Source organism: Tachypleus tridentatus, chromosome 10, assembly GCF_004210375.1.
Source record: "Tachypleus tridentatus isolate NWPU-2018 chromosome 10, ASM421037v1, whole genome shotgun sequence".
Taxonomy (NCBI): domain Eukaryota; kingdom Metazoa; phylum Arthropoda; class Merostomata; order Xiphosura; family Limulidae; genus Tachypleus; species Tachypleus tridentatus.
In genome coordinates this window covers 37,991,588-38,015,636 of record NC_134834.1, presented here as the reverse complement: position 1 = coordinate 38,015,636, position 24,049 = coordinate 37,991,588, and the positions used below count along the sequence as shown (strand labels likewise).

The 24,049-nt window shown below is 32.8% G+C and overlaps 1 protein-coding gene and 1 long non-coding RNA gene across 21 annotated transcripts in view; one reads left to right on the top strand and one right to left on the bottom strand.

Moving 5' to 3' along the window:
* LOC143229076 (exocyst complex component 6-like) overlaps positions 1–5,806 on the top strand; it is an 18,325-nt gene extending 12,519 nt beyond the window's left edge. For 3 of the 6 annotated variants that reach the window (XM_076460853.1, XM_076460851.1, XM_076460852.1), the window contains exon 4: positions 1,191–5,806. In XM_076460853.1, coding sequence (XP_076316968.1) covers positions 1,191–1,307 — 117 coding nt within the window. In that variant the 3' untranslated portion in view covers positions 1,308–5,806. The remainder of the gene's footprint in view (positions 1–1,190) is intronic. The other 3 variants (XM_076460858.1, XM_076460857.1, XR_013015636.1) reach the window with 2 other exon arrangements.
* Positions 116–24,049, bottom strand: LOC143229077 (uncharacterized). Of its 15 annotated transcripts, none has more exons than XR_013015638.1 (5): positions 23,858–24,049; positions 11,726–11,799; positions 10,197–10,238; positions 6,716–6,933; positions 116–2,852 (listed from the first exon to the last, which is right to left on the bottom strand). It is a non-coding gene; the product is annotated as an uncharacterized LOC143229077 (long non-coding RNA). The 15 variants fall into 15 exon arrangements; XR_013015642.1 differs by lacking the exon at positions 116–2,852 and adding an exon at positions 21,892–21,954 and having other exon boundaries at positions 3,756–6,933; XR_013015639.1 differs by lacking the exon at positions 116–2,852 and adding an exon at positions 3,756–6,057.

Below are 24,049 nucleotides of genomic sequence, written 5' to 3'. Positions count from 1 at the left end.
AGTATATGTATAAAGATTGGCTCTGCTTACTGTTAATAGGAAGATTTTGAATTTTTCATGAAACATTAAGTTATGAAGTACTTTATAAAAATGATAAAAGTAGCATAAGATAGACTTAAAAATTGAAATAACTTTATTTTAACTAAACATTTTAGTAAACTGAAAACATTGAAGATCTACATGTTGCATTCTTTGGAAATAAGAAGCTTTATGGCTGTCACGTATTTACAGTGTTAAAGAGTATAATGTGTGTGGTAGAAGGAACATTCTAAATGTCCCTCTGGTGTTAATATATATAATAAACAGTTTATGTCATGCTTCTTTTTTTTTTAATAGTAATGGTCTACAATTTATATCATTGTTTAGTAACAAAACTATCAATTGATATTGTTAGGTCAACTATGGTATTTATGTTGAATGTTTAATATTCATATTGGTTTGTTTTTTATTCTTGTTAACTTTGGTTATACAACAAAACAATTTAATTCAGAAATTATTTAGATTTAGAATTGATATTTTGTCTTTATTGAGCTTAGAGTAAGTTATTGCACAGTACATTTTTAAGCTTAATTATAAAACAAATAATACTCTAGGCTCACTTATTGCACCACAATAAGTTAAATAGCATTTTATTTATATTGTTTTCAGTTGTTTATTAACATTGAGGTATAGACAAAAGTAAGATAAAAGTTACCAAGGATTTCAATGGAGTAGTGTTTCAACTAAGCCTTTGTTACAATAATGTGTTACACCTAATGCTTATATTTAGGCTATTAAATACACCTTCTGTTACTAATGTTAAGATCAGATGATAGCTAGTTGTGTCTAAGTGTGAATGTGTAGTATTTAAAGTATGTAGTTCCCTCCAGTCTTACACTGTTAAATTAGGGATACCTAGCTGACTTCTGTCTAGTTTTACACTTCTAAATTAGGGATGGCTAGTGCAGATAACCCTCGTGTAGCATTGCACAAAATTCAGAAACAAACAAACAAACATAATTAAAGATGTATTAACTGTGGAAACTCTACTAAGTAAAATAGTTACATATATTTTTTGATGTCACATCTTCCAATTATTTTAGTTTAGTCACAGAGTCCATCAGTCTCCTTTCACTAAAACTGATTTCTTATTATTACTTTCTGACTTATAGTGTATCTTGGAGAATTTTTGTAGTTATATTTTCTAATAGCTTCTAGATCTTTTCATGACATGGGACTGGGCAACCTACTTTCATGACTATGGACAAGAAAATAGCAAGTATTTAAGGGTAAACCCACAAGTTATTGTAGTTCTGCTTGAAAAGTAAGTGGAACATATAAGTAATCAAAGTTAATTTTAAATGTCACTATATACTGCTTTATTATAAATTGTTAAAGTCTTTCCAATAATGATTATGCATGCTTTGATTTTTAAAAAAGGAAAAAGAAAACGTATAGCCACCTGAAAAGTTGTATGATTAGTTACCTAGTTATGTGTTGCCCTTAAGAAACCTGATACTATTGATGTCTTATTCCAAGACAAGTCCTGCAAGATGTCAAGTTTCATTTTTTAAATTAAAAGTTAAGTCTTATTTAATTTCTCAACTAGCCATTTACAGGTGTAAATACAAATTTAGAAAGAATGAAGGTAAGATGATAAATAGTTGTAGACTGTGAATAAAGTAATGTTTTATTTTTTCTTTCTTTAATGTTAGTTTATTTTTAGTATTGGTTAAATTGTTTGATATAAATATTTGTTTATGAGGATTATTTTGCATTGTTATCTTAAGGTATGTGTTTAGAACAAAACTAAACCTTCTAAGCTAGCTGAATCTTGTGTTTGGGATTATAGCAAAAAATTTGCTTGCATTGAGGTACCATGACAGATGAATCAATACCTTCTAATCATCATAAGTATGGTGGTATGTTAGACATATATAATATTCATTACTCGTTTAATTTTTAGTTGAACTATATAGGTATTTTGTTTTGATCAGAAGTTGGAAACAGTTGTAGATTTTATTACCAAAAAGTTTCTCTCCGTAGATTTTTTGTATCATAGTAATATATTAAACATAACTTGAGAATTCTCTGTATTAATACCATAATTATTAATGAATCAAATATAACTGTCGAGAGTTTAATAATAGTTGAATGTCTGTTGTGTAGTCAGTTAATCATACATGCATACAATTTGCACATATTCACAAGATGATAGGTTCCAATGCTTCAAATTAAATAAACATTCTCAGATTTTCATCTCCACGTGTAATGTGAGAGTAATAAAACATTGAATACAAAGTAGATAAATATTATCAATATATTATTTTTCTAAGGTAGATAGAAATAAAATCTTAAATTTATGGTATAATGTTTATAACTAAAATTCTATTTTACATTTTGAAGTTAATAATCATGAATGTGTTAGTTAATTTAGCCATAATTAGTTTCATTTAGTAGAAAACCACTTAAATTCAGAATGTTTGTTTGTTCATATATTTAACAGTGCTTACCACAAATTTGCACAATTAATTGATACTTTCTTGCATATAAATACGATAGTTTTCCTTAACCTTTTTTTTATGATAACTAGGTGCCTGGGATTTTTATAATGAAAGAACACCTCATATCTGTTAAAGCATGTCTTGTTAGTTAGCATAACTGAGAATATAGGTACTTGTAGTGGGATTGACGATCATATTGTAACGCCTCCACTGCTGAAAAGGTATGTTTGGTGTGACCAGGATTCTAACCCACAACCCTCAGATTTCTAGTTGAATGCCTTAACCCACCTGGCCATGCTGGGCCATAAAAAGCATTAGAAATAAACTGTATATACCAGATACCCTACATACATGTACATATTTGGCAGCCTGAAAGAGAAAAAATCCTGTATTGTAACAAAACAAATACAAAACATGGAGATTACTCTCAATATAGCTAAATTAAAATAATTTTCTACCTGAAAAATACTGAAGCAAATATAAAAGATGTTTTGGAAATATTTTAGTGTTTTTAAGCTATTTGTGTGACATTTTATTTTAAATATTCTATTGTAACATTTAGAAAAGTTTTCTACCTCCAGTATTTAACTAAATCACAAAACTACAAACACCTTTATGTACTCTTTAAAGTCTAAATAAAACAATGAAGCATGAAACAAATAAATCTGACAATGCATTATGAGACTTTCAATGTATTCCTGGGTTTCTCAAATTTTAACTTGTGTTCTAACTTATATAAAATATTTAAGATTAGTTGAAAAAGGCACACTTTTATTAGAATGTATGAACAATGTTTATAAAGTGATAAATATTTAAAGGTGTGATGGAGAAAAAAGATATCAAAATCCTAAGATAGAATGTGCAAATATGAATTTTGTTTATATAAAAAGGCATTAGAAATAAACCGTATATACCAGATACTTACATATATCATTCACATATATGTACATATTTGACAATTTGAAATAAAAAAAACGTATTGTAACAAAACAAATACAAAACACAGAGACTGTTCTCACTGTAAACTGATAACTGAGTTATACATTAATTATCTGTAACTAGGGGTTACTGCTAAACTGAAAATTATACTAGTCTCATTTTTATCAATCAGCTACAACAAAGTGCTTATTATTGAATTTATGTTGTAATTATCTCTAATGGTTTTTACTGAATATTCATACAGAAATAACAAGAAAAGATGTACAGTAAACACAATATAATAGTGCCAAAATGCCAGGTGCTAGATGACAAAAACACTAAAACCAAAAAATATTCAAGTTTTCATTATGTATGTTTATTTCTTGAATTAATAGTCCTTATGTATAAAACCAATCTAGAGCATCGTTCCTATAACAAACAGTTCTAAATATGTGGTATAAGTTATTCAGGTAAAGAAGTTTAATAATCAAAACATTCTTTAAAAACACATTCTTCACTCACCTCTTCTAACTTAAAGATTACCCATACATTACTTAACAAAGGTCTTAACACTCATCTTCTTAATCACCAAGACATTCTACTTAAACTAATTAAATTATTAGATAATTGTAAAGATTAACCTATATTAAGAAACTAAGAATTTAACACATTTGGATTTGTCTAGTCAAGATATGGGGTTAACCTACATATATAGTTGAGCACATTGTATTAAAATAACCTTGAATATAAATCAGAAATTCACATAATGACCACAATCAATATAAAGTCACAGTATAATGGCATTTGGCAAAATTAAATTTTGTACTGTTTGCCATTTAAAAAGTAACTTAATGCTACCAAAAATTAACAACTTTGGGAAGAGTACAAAACAACCTTTCCTGATACAAGATATTAATACAATCAGATAATAAATTTGTGTTCACATCAAGTGTCTTGAATTTATACAATAGAGATATTCCTTGTGCTTAATGATATTGAAAAAACAATGAAAAATGATTAAACTAGGGGAACAATAACCACTGTGAAAAAGACTACAAGTTATGCCACAGCCATAGTAAGTAGTATGAAATCTTTTTACAGGTGAAAATCCACAAATAAATAGGTCAATGTCACAACCCTTCCATGTGGACCCAGGTAATAGTTTGTAACCTAATGAAGGATCTTTACCTGAAAACAATAACAACTAGAGGGGCACTCAGTACAGTGCATACCTCTGCCAAGTAGCATTGATTACATTCAGACTTGAAAAAAAAGAAAACCTGTCTTATGTTCATTATTATTAATGGGCATGGTCCATTTATGGCAGAACAATTTGCAATAATATTATACACAAAGTTTGATCAAAATCCAATCTTTTTATGGTTGAGTTACAGAACAAAAATAATGTGAAATATTGATTCACAATATTGATGTTTTGAATCTCTGTGACCTTCCAAAAACTAACAACTTTTATGTTTGGTCATAGTCCAAATGTATACCAACTGTCATCCAAATCAATTCAGATGTTTATGAGAAATCTTGCACACAAGCACACACACATAGGAGTGTAAACATAACCTTTGGTGGTAGAGGTGACAAATATAAGGTTTCCATTCATATTCAATCATCATATACCTCAAACAGTTGCTGAAAAGTGAAATGCATATTCATACTGTTCAATACAAGTTATAAAGGAAAAGTCGACACATTTACTAAATTTCTGTGAAACTGCAGTGTTAAAACAGCCACTGGTAACCATTATCTTCATACTTTAGATGGATTATGGAAACAATACAAGGAGGAGAGGTGTGCTTTGTGTACTACAGCCTTAAGACAACCCCTTTTAAAACTTGTTTAAGCAAGAGAAATATGCATTACAGAGTTATTATGTTTTTGTTGTGCTTTATTAGTTTTTATATTTTACATAAAGAATGTAATAAAGGAAAATGAAAATATCATGGTAGGTAATACATTATAGCAACAAAGCTCAAACGTTGGTTAGAATTTTTCTTTTCAGAAATTATTAAACAACCTCTCACTTCCATTTAAATAAACATGTCTTACCATATCACAATACTTAACTTATATAAAGCATTTTTAGACTTAGGTTTTGTATGCTATTTCTTAAAGCGAAATAAAGAGTTTCAAGCTCTTTTCATAACTACACACATAATTTCCAGGACAAAAAACTAAGGTTATGCTATGATACACAAACATTAGGAACAAATAGGACTAAATATTGTGATAAAAACCATAAAACTGCAGGAATTTTTATACACAGTCCTTTTACTTTGTTCATGTTGAATTTCATCACTTAAACAGTAATATGAGAAAAAAGCTATTTTAATCAATACATGAAAAGATAGAAGTTACATTTGAAAATGTAGATTTTTTAAAATAATGCATCACCTACTATTGTCTAACACCTGAAAACCAAGCACATGCAAAGATACTCAAAACCTCCAAATCTCATAAAATAAAATTGTTATAAAAATACAACACCAAAACAGAAATATTTTATCTGGCCACATTTCGAACAATTGTTCTTCATAATTCTTGTGAACTGTTGAACATTTAGTAACAATGAGAAATTTATTTTCTTATCAGCTTGCAAAATTACTCTGTACACTCTTCCAGATGTGTTACTCCAATAAACCTACAATTATTGATAAAAATCATATTAACTGCAGGTGACTGTTTTCCACAGTAATGATGATGTTGGAGTCTTATGCCTTTGGTTGTTCATTGTTAAAGACAAAGATACATAATGAACTATTTATGTTAGGAATCTTAAGTGTTATATCTATAAACTACAAAGTTCTAAAATGCTCTATAACTAACCAAGGAAATTTGTTTTAAAGTCATTTAAACATGTAAGTATTAATGTCAAAAACAATTGTACAGGCTGAAATACCACATTCAGATATAATATTATATTTATATTAATAACAATTTATCTCAATGTATAACTTCAACATTTTTATTTTTATAGTAAACAAAAATAATCAAATAGCCATAGCTCATGTTGGCAAATGCATAGTTAGTTAAAGTAACAGAATTTGAATTCTGGATATCCTGAAAGTAACCTAAATTTAAATTCAAACATAAAATATTAGAATAATATCAATTTATTTTGTAAGATAAAATTTTAACAATTATAACTGTCTTAAAAGTCTGATTGATAGTCTTTAGGAACTGGATCAAAAAATATGCCAGTTAGAAAATTATTAAACCTTTTATGATCATCTATCTATATCAGTGCATATTCTTTAAACACAAAGATGTAATTTACATTTCCTCTTAAGACAGATTACCTTTAGTGAACCTAGAAAGTGTTAAGTCAATAATAGAGACAAACACTCCACAAGCTGGGAAAGTAAGATTCTTTCCTTTGAAGGTAAATTCAACATTTTCTTTCTTGCTTCGTGCAACCAAAATATTACCCCAGTGAAGATCTTGATGTTCATACTGAAGAGCTTCTTCTGCAACTGCCAGAGCACAAGACACTCATCGCTTCTTCACCACTGGTGAACTGATAAAATAAAAACCTTTTGGTGTAAGCTTAGCTTTTTGTGCTGAGAACATCTCTTACAAATAGACAACTTCTCAAATTACTCACTCTTTAAAGAACTGCTAGTGTAAGTACAAAAGATATGTAGTTTTCATTTCCTTAGGTAAACATTTTTAATCATTTTTATTGACACATTATTTCATACTCCTAAAGAGCAAAACTAGAGCCTTCACAACTGGCTCTCTGATTTTGTTAAACAATACATATGTTAATTAGATATTAAACAATACATGTCTAAACCAGATGAACTGATCAATCCCTTGTCAAACATGTTGCTCCATGTAACTCTGTGTCATGTCTTGTATAGCAACATACACACCAGTCAGTACCTACAAGTCAGAAGTACTTTATTAGTGACACTCAATAGGCACTTCTCCAACAATCGGAACACAGCAAAGAACTGCATTTCTTACATACAGAACCAGTCATCATAAATTACACTAAATACAAAAATCATAAATCACTTAACTGACAGTAATAAATTTATTAGTCATGAATAGTATTGTAAACTGCTAATATCACAGGTTGTACCCACAAGTATCATTGTTATGTTTTCCTTTTTAAAAGTAAACTGAAATATTTTTGAAAACAGTTTTTAATGTACCCAGTAGAAGACATTGTAATTCAGTCAGTTAAGTATAGGTGACATAGTACTCTACCTCACTTCTATGATCAGAGCTATTCTTACACAAATGATCTTGCTGTTTTCAAAAATCTTTGTGCAGTTGGGTTAATAAATGTAAAAGATGCAAGTCAGTACTGCAGTTTGTGTGACTCAGTTACTCAAGTCAATGAGAAACATAAATTATTCAGTATAAATGAATGACAGTAAAAATAGTATTATTTCTTAACAGTGAAGAAACTAGATAAAAAATATGATAATTTCAGTTGTACACATTGCAAGAAAGTGCCAATTTTCAATGCTGGAGTGTTGGTTATTCCTCATGATCAATTGCATAAAATACCCTCATAAAGTTAAAAACTATTTTAATAATGAAAATCTTCAAGTAGACCCATTTGTTCTAGTATGTTAGCAAAAAAAAATTGATTACTTCTGTTTGTCCCATGTACAAGGAAGATATTGACATGTTACTAGTTTGTCAGGGTCATACACTGTCTCAGAATTTCTAAGTGAGCATCAAAATCTAACTTAATATACTTAAAGTGCATAGTGATTAGTTATATTTTAGTGCATAAGTACCTAACTCTATAACTTTTCACCTCATCAACTGTACTGAGCACAGGATTAAGGAGTTAATTACAATGGCAGAAGCAGACATGCTGGATCATCAAGGTGATGATTGAAGTAATCTATGAAATGGGTCAGTTATGAATTTTATAACTAATGCACTAGTACTACTTCTACAGCAAACACATGCAATGAATAACAAAATATCTAGAGCTATGATGGAATATGATATTACCAATGTCTAGCATTTACTTTGAGAGAAATAGCATAGCACTGTTTCACTTATACCTTGAAGCTTTTCTATAAAGCTGAACATGTACATCAAAACAGACTTAGTACAGAGATATTATAACAGATTCATTCATGATTTAGGAAAATGCATGAGTTCAATATAGAAATTTAAGAAAAAATACAAAACCCCATAATTCAAGTAGTTTTAAAAGGTAAACCTTTCTTTATTAGGGGCAAATTGGAAATCATTTTTGTGATGCTTTTAGTAGTACCAGAAATACACTTGAACCTCACTGTGCTTTTTCTTACAAATTTCAGTTAAAAAACATTTGTCTGCAAGCTATAACAATTCCTGAAGGAGACCTGTCTACCTTAGACAGGGTAATTAAGTATTAAATTATGTATGATGTTGTTGTCCGAGTGATAAATATTAAAACAGTTGAACTTCTCACTGGGGTATTATTACCTTTGAAATACATATTCAAAGAATGAATCTGTTTTGTTTACCACCAACATTGAGAAGCAAATAACAGCTAAGTCAGCAGATTTGGTAGTTATCTGAAAACAAGGAAATCTGACAACCTTCATGATATGTAAGAGATTGTACTTAACCAATCCACATGATTACAAGTATTGTGAACTGAATATGTATGGGAAAGTTTCTCTCACCAGAAAAGAATACTGAATGGGGCATTTAAATTGGAGAAAGTCATAGTAACTGTATCTTATATTAATTATACAATCAGTGTGGCCTTGATTTCATAAACAGAAACAAAGACCAGTGAGTCAAAACACTAACTTTCTCTACACAGGCTCAGATGAATTGATCAACCACACAACTACTATGTACTCCTTTCAAATCTTATAGTTTTAATAAAGTATGTGTATTTTAACAAAATTTGGCAGACATTTAGTGAACATTACAAGTCTTTCACATACAAAAAAAAAAAATCAGATTTATCAGTGAAAAATTTTAAATAAAGATTTATCAGTGAATATAAATTCTTTTTTTGCCTAATAGAAATCTAAAATGATTTTCATATTAAGTTTAAAAACACATATTTTACAATTTATTTGCATAATGTCAAAAACCTCCTAAATTAAAGTAACTTCTCAGTAAAACTATATTTTTCTGTTACTTTCTATACCATAAATCTGTACAAGGTAGGTCAATTTTACCAACCTCATAATCACAACAACAAAATCAAAATAAAGCTAAATTACCTTTTTTTTTCTTTCTAGAATGGACTCCAGGTTGTAACATGAAATCACATTTGTTTATTCTTAGAAGCTTTAAACTTGTAACAGTATACATATATTTATACTTAAATATTATTGTCCTCTGAAATGTGTCTAACTACTATTCATGCCATCATAAGCTGTTAACATGCAGCTCATGTAATGCTGTTGAGTTACATTACCCACAAGCTACACTAAGTTGCTCACATGAGTGACTCACAAAAGATTTATATTATTGTTATTTATTTTACTTAATATAACCTTAACTAACATAAAGAGATTCCTATTTTTACAATTTAGTTACTTTTAAAATGATAAATAAATAATAAACATGAAAAACAAGAAATACAGTACTTTGCTGTTGTTTTTTTTCTGTCAACTATCAATGACTCTTAACCCTACTTTTTTATATACTTATGGTAGTAGGACACTAAATAATTTTTATTTAATAAAACAATGCACCAGAGGACATAAAATAGAAACTTGCAAAAAGCAGACAATTTGTCTTGCTTTCTAACTGGGCAACAAAAACCATTACAAATTCATCCAAGAAAGTTATATTTACCATGGAAACAAAGCTTGTGTTGAAAGAAAAATTGACAATTCTCTGTAAAGAAAATAACTTAATATAATACATCATTTAACAGATGAAAGCCATGACTTTCCATTGGTTATAAATAATATTACAAATCTTGAAAGAGAGGATGTGGCAAGTGGAGTGCAATTTCAAAACAAGATTGAAAACTATAAAAATTATGATTTTATGAGCAATGATTGTATTACACTGAGTAATTCACATTAAATTTCATACTTATTAGAAGGGTAGTGAATAAATGATAGATGGTATGCCTAGAGAAAAAGTGAAAAAATGTCACATTTCTCTCATTCGGCTAAATTTAAGATGTTTTAAAATTTTGTCTTATAAAATTAAGAACTTAAAACTTATATACTATTAACGTATAAATTACTAGCTATACTTTCATGTCATTCTAATTGGTACAACACAGACAGAAAAAAGTTTCAATTTTGAATGAGGCCTCAGCATGGCCAGGTGGTTAAGGCACTCGACTTGTAATCCGAGGATTGTGGATTCAAATCCTCATCACATCAAACATGCTTACTCTTTTAGCCACGGGGGAGTTATAATGTGATGGTCAATCCCACTATTTGTTGGTAAAAGAGTAGCCCAAAAGTTGGTGTTGGGTGGTGATGACTAGCTGGCTTCCCTCTAGACTTACACTGCTAAATTATCGGCTAGTGCAGATTGCCCTCGGGTAGCTTTGCACAAAATTCAAATAAACCAAACCAAATTTTTAATGTCACTAAAAACCTCATGATGCATCTGTGCAAAGAGGATTAATATGAAATTTTATTAATTACTTACAGGTATGTGGAAAACATTCATCGGTCTTAATAAACTTTTTAACTAACTAGTCAGCTACCTTTTTGCACAAAGAACAATGACTTTCTGGTGTAAGGTATAGTTTTTCTTATCATACTTTATTATATAACATATTCATGCTTTACAATCTCAACATGGATAAGTTTTCTCAATGTGTTTAATTTCCACCTTTTTCACAAATATAAATCTAAAAGTATTTTCTATTATCTTTCACAAACAGTAAATATCCAAAAATCTATTTCTTATAGTTTTAAAGCTATTTAAAGAAATAATGTTTTATGACACCCAAGAAAATAAAGAAAATTACAATAAATTGGGTACATTCAAAGAATGAAAATGGTGAGCTACATAATGATGCAAGTCATAACAATCAAAGTTTCATTTCAAATAAACACTCAGAACTGCTACAACAGCAAGATTAAATCATATATAACAATTTCAACTTTAAGCTGTCCAGAACTGTTCATCCTTATTATAATGGACGTTTAAGAAACATTATTACTTTTAAACTTGGAGTATAATGAGCATGAATAAAAAAAGAAAGATGTGGCTCAGTTTTATCTTAATAAAGAAACTGTAGTTCACTTGGAGTGCAAAAAAACAGTCATTACTTATACTACACTGCACAGAACAATATAACCTGAGTGTTTATCTTTGATGGTATCAAAGTTTCCAGTAAATAATCTACTTACATGGAAAGACTCTAGATCACAACCTCCATCAGAGAACTCAAATACAATATACAGCTGAATTTTGTCAAATATATCTGGATAAAACAAAATTTCACCACTTAAATATTTCATGCTGACTAAGTGAATATTACAAGAACCCATTAAACTACATCAGAGATATAGATACTTTCAAAAAATGGCAAATTAATTTACATCAGAAGAGATGAAATCACTGAAGAAATTCTTGTATCTAAATTATAAAAAAGCTATAGTTGTTTTAACACACAAAATATTACATTCATGCAGATTTAACAATAATTTATTTAATGATCTCAAATACATTTCAGGTGTCAAGTGCACTTCTGCTTATCCCAAATCATAAGTTTGTATTTTTTAACAAAATATTCAAGATTTTGTTTCTCACATGATTTTGCTTCTCATCATCAGGTATTATTAATATGTTAGTGTAAGGATCCAAGTCCTTGAACCTTTATATTCAACACAACTACTATAACCATTTATCGTACTTGCTGAAAATATCACTAAAACAACTAGATCACTAAAATACAACATGCAAATCATAATTAATTACATGAGAATAATTGCAAATGTAACAAGACACACCAGTAAGATCTAAATCCAAGACATCTGGTTCTGTAGTGCATGCTGAGATGATACATATCCACCTCAAATCAGCACAATATTGCTAAATCCTATATTGGTACTTAAAAGTTTTGATCAACTCTGCTTGGTAATGGCATTTCTTCACTTTCAAATCAATTAATATAATTTGTGGGAAAAACAAATATAGATTTTTTTACAAATTTAAACTTAAAAAACAACAACAGATATTTTGAGCAAAAAACAGCTTTGAAATGTGCTTTTTAATAAAATACAAAGTGAGGCTTAAGTTATAGGAGGCCTATCAGTTGTCCTTATTAAAGAATTTCACAAAAAGTCTGCAGAAACTGCCAAATTGTCAACTAAATATTATTGGTAAATCAGACTTGAATAACACTGTATTATTAAGATATATATCACAGTAAAACAAAATAACTCAATATTTCAAATGCTTTAAAACCTAAACAATAACACACTTATTTACACTACCTGGACGATCATTGAGAGTAGTTTTATTCTTTGCAAACTTGTCCCATTCTTGAAGAAGTTTGACAGGATATTTTCCTTGCACACACATAACTCTAATATAATGTCTAAGATTCATTGTAAATAACATTTTGATAAAAAATATTTCTTGAATAGTCTTATACCAAAGGAACATTTTTAAAAAGAAAACATGTAAAATAACTAATTATAAAAATGAGAACACTGTAGCAAACCCACTAAATCCTATAGAAAACATGCAAACTGACACTCAAATCCAGGGAAGATGGTAAACATGCTTTAAAAGAATTTGTTGTGAAGAAGCAATAAGCTCAAGTACAAAACACATTACAATAACTAGTTTTAATAACCATGTTAAATTTATAATTAAAATAATTTAAACACATTCTATACCGATATTACATTTATAATGTTTAGATTCTTAAAATAATCAAGATATGTAAACATATCAGATCATACATTACAATAAATATCTAATAAAGCATACTTTACACTGTTTTAAAGTATGTATCCAATGGATAATAACTGAATGTACATAGTAGTTTCACAAAATTTGCCAAACTTTTAGTTAACATTAAAAGTCTGCTGTACACAATAAAATCAGGTTTTTAATAAAAGTATTCTCACAAAAAATTTGTGTAAATTTACAAAGTCTCTACTGAGTATGTTTGTGATAAGTGATTTTCATACAAAGATTAAAAATAATACTTTTCATTTTAAAGTTTTTATATTTCATTTGCATAATCTCAAAGACCTTTTAAACTGTGTTGTAGGTCTCAAAACCACCCTTCGGAGTTCTTGGTCTTGAATCCCCAGGTCTAAATCTCAATATTTTACAGGTTTTGAAAATGAAACCAACTAAATTTTAAGTTTTAAATTTTAACAGTATTAGACCAGTTATCTACCAAGGATTATTAAGTGCTCAACATACACTGTGTAGCATCAAAGATATTTTACTTGTAAAACCCCCTTGGTACTACATTTTTGCAGTGATTTTTATAGCGTCTCCCTTATTTTTGTTTAATTCATCAACCACTACATTATCTGAATACTAATCCATAGTTATAACAAATGCCATTCAAAACTTACTGTTACTATACGATGCAATACACATTTGGTGAAGGAATTTACATGAAATGTTAATGATTATCTTTGATTGATTGACTGATTTAGTGTTTTATGGCACAAAGCAGCTAGGCTATCTGTGCCAAATGACCAGTAAAAAGGTAAAAATAAATTAAATGTAGTAAAATACATAAAAGGGAATGAAGGTAAAACAAAACATCATTGAAAAACAGAAAAAGTATAAAATTAATGTTGACACCTAGTCTACAATGTTAAGAGAGAAAGCAGAGTAAATGAAATTGTAAAGGACTTTCTCTAACAAAATGGTAATGATCATAACCCACCAGGAAGACTAACAGGTAAGTACAAGAACCACCGTCAGTCACCTGAAGTTGGCCTTTCCAGTCTTGGTTCCAGTTACGTTGTCATGACAGCCATTATCAAAAGGTAAACTAATAAAAGTTTTAAAAGACATATAGCAAAATCATAATAAAAATTAGACAAACGCCCTGTAAAAAGGTAAAAGTAAAGTAGATGTAGTAAAATTCGTAAAAAGAAACGAAGGTATAAACAAAACATAAAATGGCGTAAAACCAATGTTGACATCAAGTCTACAAAGTTGTAAAGGACTTCCTGTAGCAGAATGGTAATGATCATAACCCGCCAGGAAGACTAACAGATGAGTACAAGAACCACCGTCAGTCATCTGAAGTTAGTCTTTTCAGTCCTGGTTCTGGGTTATATGTCATTATGGCCAGTACTAAAAGGTAAAGTAATAAAAGTGTTAAATGACATGCAGCAAAAGTGTAATAACAACTCCCAGAATGACTAACGGGTAGTTCAAACGGATAGTTCAAACAGCAGCGTTAGTCACCTGAAGTTGGCCTTTCCAGTCCTGGTGTCGAGTTATTTAATGTTCTGGCCATTTTACAATGTCAAACTGAACTAGAGAGATTGAGACTGAAAAGGGAACCACGATTAAAAAGGTGTAATGAATAAATAAGAAACATTTAAATGAGGTTAAAAAGATTAATGTCCATTAAAAAACTAAAAACTTTATCAAGGTCGACAGTGTCACCATTACAAATAACACTGTCCAATGTCACAGACAAACCCTGGGACAGAACATGTTTAAAATTGTGCTGTCGTTGAGAGTCATAACGATGGCAGGAAAGTAAAATGTGGCTCACAGTGATTTGAGTGTTAAACAAACTACACACTGGTGCATCAGTTCCAGATAAAAGAAAACTATGAGTTAAAAAACTGTGACCAATGCGTAGTCTAGTCAGAACAACTTCCTCCTTCCAAACCTTACGGAAGCTAGACGGCCAAAGCCCAATATAGGGTTTTATTTGAAAACGTTTGTTGTCACATTGCTCACTCCAAATGGACTGCCAGATGGCATGGAGCCAAGCCTTGAATACAGGACCATAGTCCATGTACGGAATAAGCACAATGGTGATAGTGCCAGAGCAGATAGATTTAGCTGCCGTGTCTGCAAGCTCATTCCCACGAATACCAACGTGGCCTGGTATCCAGAAAAACTGGATAGAAGTAGATGTAAATGAGAAATGGGCCAGTCGGTTTTGAATATCAGCGAGAACAGGGTGTGAGCCAAAGTGAAGTGATTCCAGGGCCAGTAGAGAACTAAGGGAGTCAGTATAAATAGTGCAGTTGGGGTACTGCTCAGCTTCAATATGATCCAGGGCAAGAGAAATGGTGTACAGTTCAGCAGTGAACACAGAAGCTGTAGAGGGGATTCTGCACGCAACCACCAAACTGCAAAAAACCATGGCAGAGTCCATAGAGTCACCTGATTTTGAATGATCCGTATAAATTAGAATAGAAAGGGTGTTCGAAAGATGTTCAGTAAATAAAAGACGGTACTTCCAATCGGGAGTATCTGCCTTTTTCAGATGACTTAAAGAAAGGTCACATTTGGGGGCTGTAATAAGCCATGGGGGGATAAGCTGACCAGTGGATTCTGCAATGTTTTCTACAAGGACAGGCCCAATTCATCCAATTGCGCCTGGATGAGAAGGCCAAAAGGAGCAATAGCAGATCGCTTGTTTTGAAAAAGTAAGACCCACTAAGGAAGGAAAACATATCTCCAAGTGGGATGCTTTTGGTAAGGAGCGAAGTTTCGAAGAATACAGTAAAGACAGTTGCAAACAACAAAGGTGTAGAGAAGGTTCATGAGATTCCACATATAAGCTCTGAACTGGGGAGGTGCGGAAAGCCCTAGTGCAGAGTCGAAGTCCTTGATGATGAATGGGGTCCAGCATCTTTAAGGCCGAGGGTCTGGCAGAGCCATAGACCATTGATCCATAGTCAAGTTTTGAACGAATAAGAGCACGATATATCTTTAACATAGAACATCGATTCACTTCCCGACTGGTGGTAGAGAGGACACGGAGGATGTTCAGTGCTCTTGTGCATTTGACCCATAGCTGCTTTAAGTGTGGTATAAAGGTAAGCTTTTGGTCAAAGATAAGCCCCAAGAACTTGATCTCAGTGACCACTGGCAGCGAAACTTCACCAATACGGAGTTCAGGATCAGGGTGGATACCCAGTTGGTGGCAAAAGTGCATGCAAACGGTTTTAGAGAGAGAAATATAAAAGCCGTTCGCCATAGTCCACTTCAGTACACGATTGAGGGCAGTTTGTAGTTGCTGCTCAATATATCTCGTGTTCGACGACTTACATGAGATGTGAAAGTCATCCACATAGAGCCCGTTTGCAACAGTGAGAGGGAGTTGTTCAGTGATGGCATTTATCTTTATACTGAAAAGTGTTACACTCAAAATACAGCCCTGAGGGACCCCACGTTCCTGTACAAAAGAACGGGAAAGTGTTGAACCTACATGAACTTGGAATCTCCTGTCCATTAAAAATTTTTTAATAAACATAGGTAAATGGCTACATAACCCATATATATAGAGGTCTCGCAAAATTCCATACCTCCATGTTGTGTCATAAGCCTTCTCAATGTCAAAGAATATTGAAACAAGATGTTGGCGTTTGAGAAAGGCTTCTCTGATTGATGTTTCAAGGCAAATTAGGTGGTCCATGGTGGAATGCTGTTGTCGGAACTCACACTGGGTGGGCGAGAGAAGGTTGTTTGATTCCAGGAACCAAATAAGACGAGCATTAACCATCTTCTCTTGGGTCTTACAAAGACAGCTCATCAAAGCAATTGGACGGTAGTGTGAAGGAATCTTGGGATCTTTTCCAGGTTTAGAGAAGGGTAAGATAATAGCCTGGCACCAGGCATCAGGAAAAACATTCCTAAAAAGTAGAAGAATATCAAGAGAAGCAGGAGAGAGATAGCGCAGCATGTCATAGTGTACATCATCAGGTCCAACAGATGTACTGCTAGACCAATGAAGGTCCATTTTCAGTTCCACTAGTGTAAAGGGAGAATTATAGTAAAAAAGACAGTCAGTTTGAAAGGAAAGAGGTGAACGCTCTGCCCGAGTCTTGATGGCCAAGAAGGTGGAGGAACAAGCAGAAGTGCTAGATACCTGACAAAAGCTTTCATGTAGAGTATCAGCGATGCTCTGGACATCAGCTACCTCTTGGCCATCAGAGAGCAAGATGGAGAGGGGGACAGAATTGTAGTGCCCACTGACCTTTCAAATTCTGTCCAATATGACCTTGGAACTGGTGGTAGAAGATATGCTTGTTGTGAACTTAATCCAAGATTCCTTTTGGCTTTGACGTCTTACCCACCAAGCATGTGCACGGGCCCATTTGAAAGCGATGCGGTTCGAAAGAGAGGATATCTACGGAAAGTATCCCAGGCCCATTTTTGAGCCTTCCGTGCCAAGTGGCAAGCAGGATTTCACCATGGACGAGGATATCGTGGAAAATGTATCGAGGTTTTTGGAATACACTGAGCAGCTGTTTGTATAATAGAGTCAGTTACCGCTGCCACACAGTCGTCTATTGATGGCTGATTCACAATGGCAGGATCAAGTTCTGCGAGAGCAGTGAAAGTGGACCAGTCTGCCTCGTCCAGCTTCCACCGGGGCACGCGGGTAGGATGGCATCAACCACGGCCAGTCTCTCTCAAAAGTATAGGAAAATGATCACTGCCTAGTGGATTATTGTCAACCCTGCATGAAAAATGGGAAAATAATGAAGGGGAGCAAACCGAGAGATCAATAGCGGTAAAGGACTGACTAGGTGCGTGAAAATAAGTGGAAGTACCAGTATTGAAAAGAGACAGATTGTGATCAGAGAGCATACGATCTACAGAGCGACCCCTCCTATCAATAACAGCACTTCCCCAGAGGGAATGATGTCCATTTAAGTCCCCCAGGATTAGAAATGGAGACGGCAACTGTTCAACGAGAGCATCAAGGTCTGATTGATCATATGTCTCTCCAGGGGACAGGTAGAGAGAATAAACAGTGATGGTATGACCCAAAGAAACATGGATGGTTACGGCCTCCAAGGGTATGTTGAGTGACAAAGACAGGGTGGGTACATGCTGATCAACCAATAGTGCCACCCCTCCACGTACTCGTCCATCACACAGCCTGTCATTTCTGTACAGAGAAAACTGCCGAATGATGACTGTATCAGCAGGTTTTAGAAATGTTTCTTGTAAGGAAAGACAAACAGGATGGTAGGAAGCAATCAGTGTTTTGATATCATCCAGATTAGAACGTAAACCTCGACAGTTCCTTTGTACCAAGGTAGCCATTTTTAATGATGGGTAGGAGAAGTGGCTGGAGAACCCTTCTGTTTACAACCACGTCTTTTTTCCTTATTGTTCTTATTCGGACGAGGTCTATCGACCTCCATGGATCCTGCCCTGGGTCAATTGGGTAGGTCTTTGTTGTTGGAAGAAGATTCCAGTGACTGAGGACGCGAACGAATGATTGTTTTGCATCGTGGGGTTGGAGAAAAGGATGTATCAGAAGAACAGCCTGTATTTGAAACCAAAGGATGTGGATCTTGAGATTTGTTGGATTGTATGGGAGGAACAGAGATGGGTGTAGAAATCGATTCATCAACCTTTTTTAACCATGGAGGTCAAAAGGCTTTTCATATGTTTTGAAAATTATTCTCTTGGAGGTACAGAGCAATCTGCCTGCACTCCCACTGTAGTTGTGGAACGAAGTGCAGCAGCATATGTCCGAGATGGAGTGGCGGACAGCAATTTCCGAGCCTCAGGATAACTAATGTTATGGGTCGTTTTCAAACGCTGCCCCTTTTTTTCCTCCAACCATTTTGGGCAAGAACGAAAGTAGGAATGGTGGGAACCATTGCAGTTGACGCACTGTGGGTCCATGTCACATTCATAGGCATCATGGTCCTTGCCACCGCAACGAGCACATGTCAGGGAACCACGACAGGATGTCTTTGAGTGGCCGAACCTCTGACATTGGAAACATCGAAGAGGGTTTGGAATGTATGGCCGTACCCTGCAAATTAGATAACCTGCCTTGATGGTGGCAGGTGCACGTGGTGATATAAATGTCAAAACGAGGATATTTGTCGGCAGTGTAATTCCATCTTTGCGAGTGGAGATGTACCTCACTGCAGAAACTCCTTGAGTGGAGAGACCAGCAAGAATCTCCGACTCGAGGACGTTCTTCAAGTCCCTCTCAACAATAACTTCTTGTGATGAATTCATGGTAGCATGAGGGGTAACCTCAATAGGTATATCCCCAATTGCCGTTGAATTCAAAAGGAGTTCACTGTGTTGGGATGTGGATGTTTCAACCAATGTGTCTCCAGATCAAAGCTTCTTTACTGACTTTGGAGAGCCAGCAAGTCCCTCTAGTCCCTTCTGAATAAAAAAGGGGGGACATTTGCCCTGAAGGTTTTTCTGAAAGAGAATGTAATATAAGAAAATGGGGTACAGGTGTTACAGATGTTGAAGATTGCTGCTCAGAGTCTTCAAGACGTGGTCGTTTACTTATTGACTGTTTTTTCACTATTTTATTTAAATTTTTTGTTGAAGGATCCATAGGAAAAAAGGAAAATTTCAGAACCCACTGACCCCACCCACCATGGAGCCCTACGAGGGGACGCACTACAATGTCATGCAAGGATATTGTAGCAACGCCAGTGTTTCGTGAGCACTACACCCAAACACCAGCATCAGACACAATGTCCACAACATCCGTTGAGAACTTCCAACACTGGTACTTGGTTGACTCTAGCCCAAGTAGACCAGCCTATTGACCTAAGGGGAGCCACCCAAAGGCTGCCCATCTACAGGAATTCAAGGCTAAAGTGGTGTGTTAGAGTTGGACCCCTCAACCACCAGGATCCTCTCCTCCCCTTCACAGGTCGCCATGCACGGCAAACACGTGGGTGGATGTTTGGATCCCAGAGGAGGTAAACTGAAAGAACAGAACCTTCCTTGGGAGGTCCCCTCACCACGAACAGGAATCCACACCCAGAGGATTATCTTTGATATTCAACATGTCTATTAGATATGATATGACCCTGTTTGGCTTCAAAGATTATACAGAATTTACTAACTCCAATGTTGTTATGATGACCTTTATTTTGTTCACAGGAGGAAATGTTAACACAAAGATTGTGGAGTTAACATGTAAAAGATTTGTGGTTAAGATGTTAATAGGTTGATGCATGACATTTTTATTCTACTTGCCTTATTTTTTCATTGTGTAATTTATTTCTATGTCTTAGTCTCAACCCCTTTAGTGCAGGTCTTGGGCATGGATGTTAACACCACTCTTTAATGAATATTAAAATGTTGTTTCTTTATGTGTTTTTTTTTTGTAAAACTTTGTATTTAATGTATTTTCTTTGCCCTACCACTAACTACAGAAAATCAATTTAAAGTAAAATTAAATAAAATTGACACCTTTATTTTTTTGAATGAATGCAGCTTGTAAAAGACAATTACTTATCTTAAGAGCCTCGCTTTCTTGCTTTTTCATATCTACTTTCTTTTACATTTATTTCTTTCCAACACAGTTTATACACTAAGTACATAACTTCCAATTAACCACAGAGGAAACTCAGTGTATACAATCAGTCAGGTTAAAATCATATGAAATATTAGCTCAAGCTGGTCTGGTAAGATTTTTTTATTTGCTTTTTATCATCGAAAATAACAATAAATAAAAGATGTTTGTGCAAAAAAATTTGAACTTGTATTACAGTTGTAGCATTTTTTTTATAATTTGCACTTGAGTACTTTGTTAACACAAATTTGTCCTTAGTATTTTAGTTCTCCACATCTTCATTAATGTTCCTTTCAAATATGTATTTGAGAACAAAATATTATTGGGCAACAGAAAAGTGTATCCTAAAACTAAAGTAATTTAATTGGCTTTCTACATAACCTATAAAAAGCTTTAAAAATTCTGTTATCTGCTTTGAATGATTGCAAACAACGAAACCAGGGCTAAATATCAGGCAGCAAAATAAAATAACTGTATAAGAAATATTTTAAAGAAAATAAATCTGTTTTTTACATTGGTTATAAGTAATACAATAGCAATGCCCCAAATAGTTAATGCCTTTTTCAAAGACTATATTTCAGATGTGTGAAATTATTTTTCACAAAACAGAAAAGATTGGAGGTTCTAAACTTATATCCTGAGCAATTTGGAGTTCAGACAAGCCATGTAATACAGACAACTGAAGAGTGAAAATGTAATTAAATATTTCTTTCTGAAATCAAGAAATTAAAAGTTAGATAATATGAACTTTGAATCATAAACTACACTTTGATGCTGAGTTTACTGAAATACATTGATAACAAAGATGTTTAATTAAACTTTGAATATAACTTCGTAAAAAAGTCATGACATGCATACTTTGACCTATCACAGGGTTAATGTGATATTCAGACAGATGGCACACAAAGCAAATCTGTCACATATAACTTACTTATGACAGCTTACCCAAGCTTTAGAATACTATTCACATTCATATGCATTACTTTTTTTCACATGAAACTCTTACACCCATTTGTGACTGCACAGAAATTAATAACTTACCACTTCACTAAAATAAATGTTGACGTCATGTTCTCTTTACCATCATTTAACTTGCTGAGCTCTCTATATTTAAAGAAGAGTAAATTTCAATTGTTAAATAAAAGTTTCATAGCTGTCTCTTTTAGAATTTCAGACAATCTGTTTTTAAACTTCTTAGCAGTGAGCTTGAATTTTTTTTTAAATGTTTATTAAATATTTGTTGTTGGTCACTTTTAATGGAGTCAGATATTTCTAAACAGCTCACTATGAAGTCAAAATGAAACATGCCTAAATGATAAAATAAACACAGTTGATACCAACAGAAACTGCAGAGAATTGAGCTACATTTAAAAGTAACCTAAATTATTATTTTTTTGTTACAACAATACACTATTTATGAACAAAAGTGAACGTGTACTGTTATAGGGTAAGTAAAGTTCAACACATTTCCAAATCAATAACTAAATTAATATTATTTGGCACAACAGTTAATTAAAAAATGGGCTTGTTTTAAATTCAGGGCATAAAGAGTACACTGAAAGACTAAATAACAGTTGATGCTATGTCTGAAAAGTAATTATTGAAATAGAATAATAGTTGTTTCAATTCTAGAATGTCAAACAAGCTCTATATACAGTCACAGCTATAAGTAACAGTTCAAAATGCTACACTGAATATCTCTATTAAGTAGTACCACCATAGTTATAAATACACAACTACAGAACACAAAGTTCATAATGCTGGACACAACACTGCTGACCATAAAATATCATGAAAGGATCAACCAAGTAGTAAATACAAACAGAGATACAAGAAACAAATTTCATAATGCTGTATTGAATACTGTTAAGAGGTCTCACGAAAATATCAACCAAGTTGTAAATTCACCCAAGATAGAGGAAACAGGTGTCCAGAATGCTGTATTTTATATCATACTGTCATCCTCAGGGAAAATGTAAATAAGTACATGATATCATTTAAAAAGAAAAATGTTAGAATTTCATTTGCTAGCCTCTTACTATGTTATTTAAAGGGCTATTACTGACAGTTCAAGCCCGACTACCTACTGTGCTAATTTCTTTTACTAGCCTCATACTGTGCAATTTAATTATTATTATACTGTGTTATTATTTACAGTTAAAATTAAGTGTCTGCTTCTTAACTAAACCGAGAAAAAGGAACGATGAAGATTTCTTTCATTTGTAAGTAGCACATGTGAGTGGATACCACAGCAGCACGAGATAAAAGAAGTGGCCTTACTTCAGATTCCTTTGTGTAAAAATTAAATCGTTCACTTACGTAAATAAGGGGTGTATACAATAATCAAGCTTGCAATAAATGGTATTAACTGAGAATGTACCCCATATTTGTATTAAATTCTAACATGCTAATTAATGTTAATAAACACTCATTTAATTTTCAACTACTGTATAACCAGTTGCACTCAGTTTAAAAGTATTGGAAATGCCGTGCGTTTTAATCAAACAATAATTCTTTACATAAATTTAAAACAAAACCTACCTAATAAACTTTAATACACATTACAAAGATTTTATACCTGCATTTTATATCTCCGACTCAATAATTAAAATGCTAATCGTTTGCAAAAACTGATGGTTCCTAAAACAATAAGCTCTTAACGGTACTACTGCTTGAAGCAGATCAAGTGGAAGTGTTTTTACGTTGAACATCATGAAAAAGTTTCACCAGCAACACAGGATAAAAGCAGATGTTAAACAATTATTGGTAGATGTACATAACCATCTTATTGGTTATTAATGATGCTGCTCCCTTTTGACTGTTTCTTTCTTTCTGAATTTCAGAATATTATTATATGTGTGTACACATGCACATGTGCAAAATTATGCCATTTTAGAAAAAAAAAAATTGCTGCCCAGAAAGAAAGAAATCAATTCTTAAAGGGCAAGGGAACAAGTGCCTAACATTTCTTTCTTTCAACAGACATATAAAATCCCACCTTACTTACTATATTTTTTCATAAACCTGTAAATTTCAAACTGGTAATCTCCTTCTCCGGTAAATAGTGTTTGATCACTGGTTATATCAGTAAAGACTGTGCAGCCATTTGGAAAGCAAAGAACATAATTTCAAGCTCATGGAAAATAGTTATGCAATTTGGAAAATAATTCAAATCAAACAGAGAAATAACATGACACAT